The 12,500-nt window shown below is 43.2% G+C and overlaps 1 protein-coding gene across 1 annotated transcript in view; it reads left to right on the forward strand.

Moving 5' to 3' along the window:
- cdk15 (cyclin-dependent kinase 15) overlaps positions 1-8,123 on the forward strand; it is a 107,525-nt gene extending 99,402 nt beyond the window's left edge. Inside the window, exons 13-14 of the mRNA XM_084050704.1 lie at positions 3,266-3,408; positions 7,935-8,123. Of these exons, the coding sequence (XP_083906830.1) occupies positions 3,266-3,408; positions 7,935-8,047 (256 nt within the window). The 3' untranslated portion in view covers positions 8,048-8,123. The remainder of the gene's footprint in view (positions 1-3,265; positions 3,409-7,934) is intronic.
- The last annotated feature ends 4,377 nt before the right edge of the window (positions 8,124-12,500 follow it).

Consider the following 12,500-nt stretch of genomic DNA (forward strand, 5'->3'; position numbering starts at 1 on the left):
AAAGTAATTAGGTAAAAGTATCAATACTGCAATGTAGAAATACTCTGTTACATGTAAGAGAGAGAGAGAGAGAGAGAGAGAGAGAGAGAGAGAGAGAGAGAGAGAGAGAGAGAGAGAGAGAGAGAGAGAGAGAGAGAGAGAGAAGAGAGAGAGAGAGAGAGAGAGAGAGAGAGAGAGAGAGAGAGAGAGAGAGGAAGAGAGAGAAGAATGAATTCTTGTGGTCATCAAAGTCATTCCTAACATTTCCATACATAAGAGAGAGAGAGAGAGAGGGAGCGGTAGAGAGAGGGAGGGAGGGCAGAAACAAGGGGAAGAGTGACAGTGAAGGGGGTAGAGTGATATTGGGCGGGCAAACGGGTGAGTTTGGGTGGAATCTTCAATGGAAGTCTATTCAAAGCCGATGAATGGAAGACCCCACCGCCCCAACAACCCATCCCACACCCCCCCCCCCAAAACCCCATCTCTCTCTCTCACTCTCTTTTTATATCTCTCCATCTTTCGGTGTCTCTCTCTCTCTCACTCTCACTCGCTTTCTCCATCCTCTCTCTCTCTCTCTCTCTCTCTCTCTCTCTCTCTCTGCATCTTTTTTTCTTTTTTCTTCTTTTTTTCCTGCTGTCCGTAGATTTAATTAAACGGGCCCCCTGGTGAGACCAAAGGCTCTCTTTCTACAACTATGTAGAGAAAAACACGTGTGTGTGTGCACACACACAGACACACGCACGCACACGCACAAGCACACGCACACACGCACGCACGCACACGCACAAGCACACGCACACGCACACGCACACGCACACGCACACGCACACGCACACGCACACACACACACACACAGTGGCGTGCACAGACATTTTGAGGGGCAGGTGCTCAAGTAAATTATACTTTTTTTTGTTTACTTGGTCTGCTCTTTTTTCCCTCTACACCTATACCTCTTTGCCAAAAATAGCAGATCTACAAGCCCACAACGCCTCGCAGCGCGAGGCGTTGTGAGCTTGTAGATCTGCTATTTTTGGCTAAAGTTCTCCTCAGAAAGGGGATGCTAGGTTTCGAGTGGTTATGGTAAAAAGAAAAATCATATCACGCAAAGATTTGGCGGACCCCCTGTAGTAACTCTGAGGACCCCCTGGTTGAAGACCCCCTGCTGTAAACTGAAAAAAGGGCACTTCTGGTCAAGAGGGCAAAGGGCAGGCGCTCTAGCACCACCTAGAGTCTATCTGTGCACGTCCCTGCACACACACACACACATACGCACACACACACACACGCACACACACACACACACACACACACGCACACGCACACGCACACATATGCACATGCACGGACACGTTTGCATTACTATACTTGTGAGGAGCCTCCGTTGATTTCCATTGACCCCCCCCCCCCCCCCCCCTCCCCCGTTCTTCCTCATGTCTGACCTTGAAATCATGACCTCCGACCTCCCTAGAACACTTGAGTGTCCCTCGCACAGTGAGGACCAGCGTTGCCATGTTTGCTTTTTTTCTGTAAAGTTACTTGTAAAATATTGGGGGTTGTGTTTTTTTTTCTGAAAATATTTTGTAGCAGGGACCCCGATACAAGATGTGTGTGTTGTTCATAAAGATGTGTGTTGTTTAAAAAAAATGTTACATTTCATTCTAAATGTTTCAAGATTTGTTGGGAAAATAGCCGATCTACAAGCTCACAATGCGTCGCTATGCGGTGCATTGTGAGCTTGTGGGTGGGCTATCAAATAGTTAATTGCCAATTCATACTGTACAGGTTTAAAGTGCTCATGTGGTCTATATACGTACAGTCGCTTCTTTTGGGCTTGTTTTCATACGAGACCTGGTTGATTTTTTTCCTCTCGCAAAATCTGGCAAAACACTGGTGAGGACCGACGAAATGTCCACCGGTTTACTGTTCCTCTTCCTCTGGTCCTCTCAAGAATAGAGTTATGAAAACACACACACACACACACACACACACACACACACACACACACACACACACACACACACACACACACACACACACACACTCACACACAGGCACCAGAATTACATGTCATTGAATAGTGAGCTGATAAAATTGGCCGTGGCAGAGGCAATATTGTTGTGGTAGAGCAAGGAGCACAGACAGACAGACAGACAGACAGGCAGGCAGGCAGGCAGGCAGGCAGGCAGGCAGGCAGGCAGGCAGGCAGGCAGGCAGGCAGACAGACAGACAGACAGACAGACAGACAGACAGACAGACAGACAGACAGACAGACAGACAGACAGACAGGCAGGCAGGCAGGCAGGCAGGCAGGCAGGCAGGCAGGCAGGCAGGCAGGCAGGCAGGCAGGCAGGCAGGCAGGCAGGCAGACAGACAGACAGACAGACAGACAGACAGACAGACAGACAGACAGACAGGATAATGAGCAAACCACTGCTTTGGATACATGTGTATTGATGTCTCTTTTTTTTTTGTATTCTCATATGTTTGATCATAGACACCTGTGTGTGTTTGTGTGCATTCATTATGCATTCATTCATTGTGTGTGTGTGTGTGTGTGTGTGTGTGTGTGTGTGTGTGTGTGTGTGTGTGTGTGTGTGTGTGTGTGTGTGTGTGTGTGTGTGTGTGTGTGTGTGTGTGTGCGTGCGTGCGTGCGTGCGTGCGTGCGTGTGCGTGCAGTGGTGGAAAGTAACTAAGTTCATTTACTTAAGTACAGTACTTAAGTAAAATTTTGAGTTTGTACTTTACTTGAGTATTTCCAATTTCCAATACTTTTACTTCTACTCCACTACATCTCAGAGGCAAATATTGTAATTTTACTCCACTACAATTATTTGAAAACTTTAGTTACTAGTTACTTTTCAGATATAAATGATTACTATTACTATTATTATAAAACATACATTAACCTTTTTAGCCCTATTTTATACATAGGCTATTTGAAAATAGCAGATCTACAAGCTCACAACGCGTCGCATCGCGACGCGTTGTGAGCTTGTAGATCGGCTATTTTCAAATAGCTTAGTACTTTTACTTTTGGTACTTTAAGTAGACTTTGATGCCAATACTTTTGCACTTTTACTCAAGTAAATTTGGAATTCCGCACTTGTACTTGTAACAGAGTACTTTTGCATTGCAGTATTGATACATTTACTCAAGTAAAGCATTTGAGTACTTTTTCCACCACTGTGTGTGTGTGCGCGCGCGTATGTGAAAGACAGAGAGAAGCCGTAGCAAACAATCATGGACTGATCACGAATAATGACCTCTCCTCTCCTCTCCCCTGCAGGCTGTCACAGCTCCCCTATAAGACGGAGGACCTGGCCCAGCACATGTTGATGGCCATCCCCAAGGACCGCATCTCGGCCCAGGACAGCCTGAGCCACCCGTACTTCAGCACCCTGCCCCCACCCATCACACAGCTACGAGACAGTACGCATTATATACACACCCACTTTATGTTTAGAATCATCTCTCTCTCTGCTCACAGACAGACACAGACAGATAGTGGTGGAAAAAGTACACAATTGTTTTACTTCAGTAAAGGTATCAATACTGCAATGTAGAGTAGAAATACTCTGTTACAAGTAAAAGTCCGGCATTCAAAATTGACTTGAGTAAAAGTACAAAAGTATTGGCATCAAAATGCACTTAAAGTACCAAAAGTAAAAGTACTCGTTATGCAGAATGTCCCAAGTTTTCAAAAAAATCGTTTGAAAATAGCAGATCTACAAGCTCACAATGCGTCGCATCGCGACGCATTGTGAGCTTTTAGATCTGCTATTTTCAAATGGCAGAAGTGTATATAGGGCTGAAGTGGTTAATGTTTTGTTATAGTAATCCAAATCTATAAATTAACTAATGTTTTCAAACACTGAGACGCATTGAGAGCTTGTAGATTGACTATTTTTTACATTTATTGTAGACAGGAAAAAAAGGGGTCCAAACCCGGACAGAGACAATTCAGGTCCAGCTTACCGAAGTCTAGAGGGTTTAAGGCAGTTGTTTTCAACCTTTTTCTTGCCAACGACCCCTAAATTGATATACATTTGGCTGCGGACCCCCATCTGAAAATGTTTTGTGCCAGGGACCCCCAGAAGAGAAGATTTGTGTAAAAAAAAAAAAGCAAAATTCTACAGAATTCTTCTGTTCAAAAATTGCAGATCTACAAGCTCGCAGACGCGCTGCGAGCTTGTAGATCTGCTATTTTTGAAAAGCCAACGTATACAATATGGATAAAGGGGTGAAAATGTATTAACACCTTTTGCTGGGGGACCCCCTGGAAACCCCTGAAGGACCACTGGTGTTCCCCGGACCACTGGTTTAAGTGGTTTAACAAATACACAGACAGCAGTGGGGAGAATTCAAGATGGCGCGCGGATAATTGTTTTTCGTATATCTTTCAACACCGACACCCACACACATAGCAGACAGAAAGGAAAACTCACAGACACACACGTTGTGCGTTGTGTCGACGTCGTCAGGTTTTCGGCTACAAGGTACTGTGTGTGTGTGTGTGTGCGTGTGCGTGCGTGTGTGTTTTTCTTTGTCACCGCGCGCACTGCGAGGGCCTGATTAAAGACACGGACCCCCTGCCGGGCCGCACAGATGGGCTCTTTCAACATATCCGCCATATCCAGCAGCTCTGCTATGCTCACTGAAGAATAACACACACACACGCACACGCACACACACACACACGCACACGCACGCACGCACGCACACACACACACACACACACACGCACACGCACACACGCCCGCCCGCGCGCGCACAACGGTACGTTTTGTTTTTGAAGGCCGGCTGCCGGTCTAGCTACACCGTCATAATCCTCAGCGTTCGTTTTAGACTCTGACAGCGGTGCAAATGTAACCAAACGGACCCCTCACGGGGTCCGTTTGGTTACATTTGCACCGCTGTCAGAGAGTGTACCGCGTAAACACAGACAGCCCACCTGTCTCCTCAAGGACAGACGGGGGGGGGGGGGATATAACCACGTTCTTTTAAGTGGAAGGTTTTAAGGACGAGGATGAGTTTTTTTGGGGGGGTAATTGGGAGGTATGGCGCCGAGCGTGGGTTGGGCAGGGCTGCATGGCGCTCTTTGAAAACGTGGGCGTTATTGTACCACAGGGGCCGGCTGTCGGAAAAAAAGAAAGCGATTCTAAGGTACCAGCACCCAGCGATTCCTTAACATTTGAAAATAATTTTGTTGTTGTTGTTTGGGAGGGGGGAGGGGGGTGGGGGGTGGGGGGTGCTTTCCTTTGCTGGGTGAAAGCAGATTTTGAGCTCAAGGATTGTTGAGGCAAGATAATGTGTTTGATGGCGGATGCAGGCGTCTGTTGTTTTTTGTACGTATCAACTTTACGTTCTTCAGTGCTGGAAGAAGCACTGAAATGTTTGTTCTTAAAGGGATAGTTCACCCAAAATATGTATTTTCTTTCCTATTGTATAGTGAGCCCATGGATACTTGAATTCATGGATAGAGAGAGAGAGAGAGAGAGGATCATCAGTAGCCTATAGCGTCAGGAAGTCGACCGCCAGAAACCAAGACGAAAAGAACTGAACAGGGAGTGAATAAATTGGCCGAGAGAGAAGATTCTCCATTATTTTTTGCTTTCTTGCTATTTTAACCCATTCAATCCGGGAACACATCTGTGTCATTTTAAGATTTCCTTGGCTTTTCAAAAAATAGCAGATATACAAGCTCGTGGTGCGGCACCGAGTGCCACACTATACGAGCTTGTAGATCTGTTTTTTTTTTTTCTAATGTGTCCAAATCTTTCAATATGTATGTTTTTTAAAGCGAACATTTTTAACCCAAATCTTTGCTTCTGGGGGGTCCCTGGAACAACATATTTTGAGACGGGGGGGGGGGGGGGGGTCCGCCGACAAATACAAAAAAAAAAAAAAAAAGTGCCGCGTTTAAAAATTGCCGCGCTATGAGCTTGTAGATCTGCTCTTTTTTGAATAGCCCAAAGAAATCTAAAAAAAGAACGACACAGATGCGTTCCCGGTCTTAAGGGGTTAAATGATGCCCCCCCCCTCTCCCCCCTCTGCTGGTGGAGAGTCTTTTAATGAGAGCAGCTATTAGTCATATCGACACACACACACTATAGCGATGCCCACTGTGCTGAATTCTGCCATGTTAACGTCTGCCAAGATTATATATTTTTTTGCCACGTACCCTGTTTATCCACATGAACTCTACGGCAGCGTCCCTATTCTGGGTATGTACTTTTTTTTTGTTTTGTTCATTTGTTAGGATCCCCATTAGCTGTGCCTTAACCCATTAAAGGACGACTTCACCCATTTTCAACCTATCTTCATATAATTGGCCCTCACTAATGCTCATGATAAAATGGTAAAAAAAAAATCTACTTGGTCTGTGTCTCATAGGAGGATTGTGGACAGTCCAGAAGCCTGTCTACCAGTGACATCATCATTAGGCAGGATTTTTTTTTTCAACAAGAGTTAAAACATTTTATTTCGATTTTTATTAACGCGAAGAGGCAAATATTGTACTTTTACTCCCCTGCAATTATTTGAACACATGAGTTACTAGTTACTTTCCAGATATAAATTATTACATTATAAAACATACATTAACCACTTCAGCCCTATTTTATACATAGTCCATTTGAAAATACAATACAAAAAACTATGTATCAAGTTATAAAAACAAACAAAATATATGTTTTATTGGATCCGAGCACTTGATACGTTGTTTTTTGTATTGTCCCTGTCAAATAAACATAAAAAATGTATCTGTGTTTGTATGTCTCCACGTACACATGCCTGATGCATTATGTTTATATTATGTACACGTGCGTGTGCACCATTTACACAACACAACGAGCCAAATGGACCCTTACAGGTCTGAAACTCTTGAGAGCGTGCAAAATTCCATTTGCACGCTCACAGAGTTATGAGCGTCCTTGAAATTGATAAGTTTGAGGACCACTGATTTTTCTTTATTCTGATCAATGGCGCTTCGTGGCGGCAGTGGCTCAGGGGTAGAGTGGCCGGGTGGCAACCGTGAGGTTCCCAGTTCGATCCCGGGCTCCCCCAGAGAACCCCTAATTGCTCCCGATGAGCAGGTTGGCGCCTTGCATGGTTTCCTCCGCCATCGGTGTATGAATGTGTGTGTGTGAATGGGTGAATGTATGTACTGTATGTATGTAGTGGGTGAATGTGATGCAAAATCTATGTAAAGCGCTTTGGATAAAAGCGCTATTTACTTGCCCTAGCCTTGACGCCCTTGCAGGATTATGCAAAGGCTAAAATGTAGCATAGATAGCATGTTAAGTAGACAGATGCCAGGTCATTGTTGGCCTTGGCATCCTACTGTATATCGTGTGTATAGTTTCAATGTACAGGCCGATGATAGGTTCTTGGTTTACACATGCATTACTTTATTATTAGATTTATTTATTTTTTTGTGTATTATGATGTATTATCTTGTGTCCTTGCTTACTGTAAATCGCTCTGGATTAACCTGGAACGCATCTGTGTCACTTTTTCATTTGAACGAAAAAGCAATATTTTACACTTTGGGCTATACAAAAATAGCAGATCTACAAGCTCGTAGCGCGGCACCGAGTGCCGCGCTACGAGCTTGTAGATCTGCTATTTTTTGAGAAATCGTGAAAATATGTGCAAATGATATTATACATTTTTAAAGCGAACATTTTGAACTCAAATCTTTGCTCCTGGGGGTCCCTGGAACTAAATATTTTTAGATGGGGGGTCCGCGGCCAAGTACATATCATTTTGGGGGTCCTTGACATGAAAAAGTTTTAAAAACACTGATATAGAAGCATACCTTTTTTAGAAAACCGTTAGAAGACATTTTGCAGAATCAGAACCTCAGGCCTCAATGGGTTAAGAGCATTGGCTAAATGCCTAAACTGTGAACCGCATTTGAATGCGCCATTTACCATGTTCGTCTCTGCCCACAGACGTGTCCGTCTTCAAGGTTCCAGGAGTGCGGCTGGAGACCGAGGTCAGGGACATATTCAGCCCCAGCCGGAGGGCGAAAAGTCCGCTGACGCCCCTGGCCAAATGCTGGTGATGATGGAACTTGAAACACTCTAACCCAACAGAAAACAAGACACTGAGAAAGGTTTTTGCTCGAAAGGTTGGATTTGTCTCTATTAAGATCTGGGTCAATCGCTGAGTTTCGCCCGGCGGATTCTTCTCTACACTTTCCCCTTTTGCGTGTTGACGTTCAAAAAAGGTTTCTTAAACGAAGTACCGACCGGACGGACGATCGTGCTCCTCATTCTCGCGCCTAACACAAATCCCCCAAATCTTTGTAGCAATTTTGATCTTTTGTTCTGGTTCGGCAGTAATGTGATCTGTGCGGAATTTTCCGTGTTCGCCGATGATACATTGTGCTCTGCGTGCAGGACTTCTGTCGGCGAACACAGTTCAGATTTGTAATGTTGTTGTTTTTTTTGTTTTGCTTCTGCTTTTTAAAATGGATCTTATAGAGCTTTGAAATGAAACCCTCTCAGAACCGATGCAGGAAATCACAGCGCAAGGAAACAAATTAAAGTTCAAATGAAAATGCTACGTAAAAACACACATTCTTGTGAAGAGACGAGAGACGGTGTCCACACTTTCATCCCCAATGTGCATTATTGTCGTGTGTCTTTCTGTTAGTGATCTCTCGGTGGTCGTTTAGGGAGGTGATGTCAAATGTTTTGCTGAGGGGTGGGATAAGTCCCTCCGGAATGACTCCCTTTTGATTTCTAACCAAGTCCTTTCCCACTAGGCTCTAGTAGAAACTAGGACATTCAAAGATATGTTTAGTCTTAAAAAGATCCCTGGCTGATAAGCCAAATATGCCATTATCATTGTCCCCTGGAATTTATGGAATGCATGTGAAAATAAAAAACAACTTAATACTTCCTAATATGAGCATCAAATCAATAATTTAAATATGTTTTTTTTTGCACATGCATTCCATAAATTCCATAGGCCTGGACCACACATGGGCAAAGGACATCATCAACTTGCGACGGGCATTGCCCCTATTGAGTAAAAGGTGAACCGTTTCTAAAATAAATACAATATTTAAGGTGTTATTTATAATATATGCTTTGTTATAGAGGGCAATTCTAATGTATTAAGGTCTATTTGGCTTATTAGCCAGGAATCCTTTTAACTCATTGAGTGCCATTAACGTGTTTCACGTGTTTTTACCGCTATGGCTCAACGTGCCAATGACGTGTTTGATGTGTTTTTAAAAAAATAGTAAAAAAAAAAAAATCATTTAAAAAAAAAAACATGTCCAGAACCCAAGATATCATCATCTGAAGATTTGCAGCTCCATCCACTCCTTGCTTAACTTAGAAATGAAAAAGGCTGTATCTCGCTTCCTAAGCACTTTTTGTTTTCTGTGAAAAAAAACTCTGGCACTGGGACAACATCATATAGAAATATTTTTTGTTTATTCGTTTTTGTTCTTTTACATACTCATAGGTAGTAAAATTGAGTGCCAGAATTGACAAACGTTTAAAAAAAAAAAAAAAATCTGGCACTCAGTGAGTTAAGACAAGTTTTCTAGTCCTGAATATAAGTTGACAACAGTAGAACAGCAGAGACGCACGCGGCGAAATCCAGAGTGTTACAATAAACCTCCAATTCACACCGAAACGTTCTAAATTGCACCATTGTGTGGGAGGCCTAGTCTTTAGTCTTCTCTCTGCACTGGAATAAACGACATGGCTAAATTGCATGTGAGTTTTATAGAAGTGTTATCATTCCCCGCTGACTCGAAACAAGCGTTTTTAACATCTGCTAACAGCAGCTGTGGGCGATAAAAAAAACGGACAGACATACTTGTAGAACTTCTCAGCCGCCTTTTGAATCCTTTCCAAAAAAGCCTGTTCCTCGGCCGTTTATCATCACCTCCTCCGCTCTTGTGCATTTAATACGCCTCTCTGTAATATAACTGTACTAGTCAACAATGGTATAGCGTTTTATTTTGTTGTGTTGTGGTGCTGTTTTCTTCTTTTTTTTTTACCAATGCCACACCAGAGGTTCAACAGTTCTGCTCGAACTCGGTGGTCCCTGACTCTCACATAATAGGCTCTATGCACAGCAGCCATTTTGGAGAAACATTGGGCCTCAAATATTACTTCCTTCACAGGTGTTACCGATGATACTAATGAAGGCTCTGTTCCATTCTGGTCAAACAGAGTCAGGGTGCTGATATTGTGCATGTTGGCTCACTAGAGAAATACTAGTGGGTCTCAAAGTGTGGTCCAGGGACCCTCATGGTTCCTTGAGAGGGTGTAACTCTGAGAGCGTACAAATGGAACCAAATGGACCCTCCCGGGTCCATTTGGTTCCATTTGTACACTCTCAGAGTTATGGGGGGTGCTTGAAATTAAAAAGTTTGAGAACCACTGTGCTACACTAAATGGAACAGAGCCTTCATTAGTGTCATTGGTAACACCTGTGAAGGAAGCGAGGAAGGGGCCCAATTTCTGTCCAATATGGCTGCTGTTCATAGAGCCAATTGCTCGCCTTTATCAAATCCGGCTCCACCTTTTTGTTATGGCCGTGCGATATATCGTCTCTTGTCGGGTGGAAAACCTCATGTGTCCAAAGCTTTTCGGGATTCAAATTCAAAAATAGCAAAAATGATGCTTGTGTGCGACGCTGTAGTATGATCAAGTATAGGCCGTTGATTTATGGAAAAACACAGAAAGTTAGAATGTGGAGGTTTCTGCCCTGACAGCAAACGGTACGTATGTTTGTTTGTTTGTTTGTTTGAAACAGAAATCCATCCAGCCCAGGTCAAAGTCTATGACACATCTGTACCTGTCTGATATACCTCCCGAGTGGACCTTGTATAGCAGTGGTTTTCAACCTTTTTCATGCCAAGGACCCCTAAATTGATGGCCGCGATATACATTTAAAATGTAAAAAATAAAATAAAAGTAAAAATATACATATATTCAAAGATATGCACACATTTTCAAGATTCTTTTCAAAAGTAGCAGATCTACTTGCCGCGCTATGAGCTTGTAGATCTGCTATTTTTGAATAGCCAAAGCTAAAGCGGTTAAAATGATTGTGACGCTACGTTAACTAATTTCACCGGGGACCTCCCTGGTACCTCCCCAAGGACCACTTGGTGGTCCCCGGACCACTGGTTGAGAACCACTGTTGTGTATATATAGGGCTTTACCGTTTTCAGAAAGCAATGTGGATCTCTCCTTGCAACGGACCATCAATGACTGTTGCGTCTCGAGACACGTAGCCTACACGCACTGCGTTTTCTATGTACACACTGGCAAACCTCATCCTTTGGAGAATCATCATCAGTTGAGTGCCCCAGTAGAGCTAATTATAAACATTCGCTGTGGAAAAATATGGATTTTTTTCTTTCTTTTTTTCTCCCCCCCCCCCCCCGAGGTGGAACTTCAAAGGCCCGCTTATGAATGCGCTTGGCGGATATTTATGGTGAAACGTCAATGATTTTTTATTTTTATTTTTTTTGGACCTCGAAAGACTCCTTTGCGATACCTGACGGGAACCTATAATTGTGTGACGTCTCATCCCGTGGTTGATCAAGAGGATTTTGACCTGCTCTCACAGACTACACACCCCACTGTGTTCCACATAAGACTGAATAATGGGCTTTGTGTCACGGTCCACGGAGCATTCTTGAAATGAATTGTTCTATCTATATGGGGATGAGTGAGTGTTGACTAGGGCCTGACCGATGCCCGATTTTGGAGCCTACACTAGACTACTAGATCTTTTGACTCTAATTTTGCAGAGAAAGAAAAAGAGAAAAAAGTACACAATCTTGAAATCAATTTGAAAAAAAAGGAAAAAAAAAACATTTGATTAAAGTTTACATTTATTATTATTAAATAGAATTAGAAATTTTTTATTTCTATTATAAGAAATCAATTAATTAACTATATTAAACATCAATATATGCAAATTACATTTAACTTAAATGATACAATGAACAAGCAAAGAAGTACATGTAAAATACACAAATATACTGAACTTTTATTTTGTTGAACCACTTAAGCACCCTACCCAGAATGTTTCACAATTTAAAGAAGCTGATCAAAAAAGTCAATTAATGACCAATATATCAGCTAAACGGGCTCATACATATGGGCCGGGCTCTAGTGATGACAGGGGCCTGTACTAACATGAAGTTCAGTTTTGGCGTGTCCGTAATATTTCCCTCATCTGAGCTGCATATCGCTGCTGTTTTTTTTTTTTTAATGTTTTTTTTTCGCTTTTGCTTTTTACCCAGTTTTTCTCCCCCAATTTAGTCGCTATACCATTGATTCCATCCCACACACATACATGTCTGTGTTGTCACTGCTGTCGGATCCTACTGACTCACCTGCCAGTGAAAAGCCCCCACCAGGAGGACGTAGAGCCGAATTTGTCCTATACTCCTCCCGCCCAACACTCCCTGCATGCTGACAGGTGCCCCCCCCCCCCCCCCCCCCCCGCCCCCCAAGCCCGTAGGAGTACGT

This window comes from Gymnoscopelus microlampas (genome assembly GCF_963454915.1).
Source record: "Gymnoscopelus microlampas genome assembly, chromosome: 24".
Lineage (NCBI taxonomy): Eukaryota > Metazoa > Chordata > Actinopteri > Myctophiformes > Myctophidae > Gymnoscopelus > Gymnoscopelus microlampas.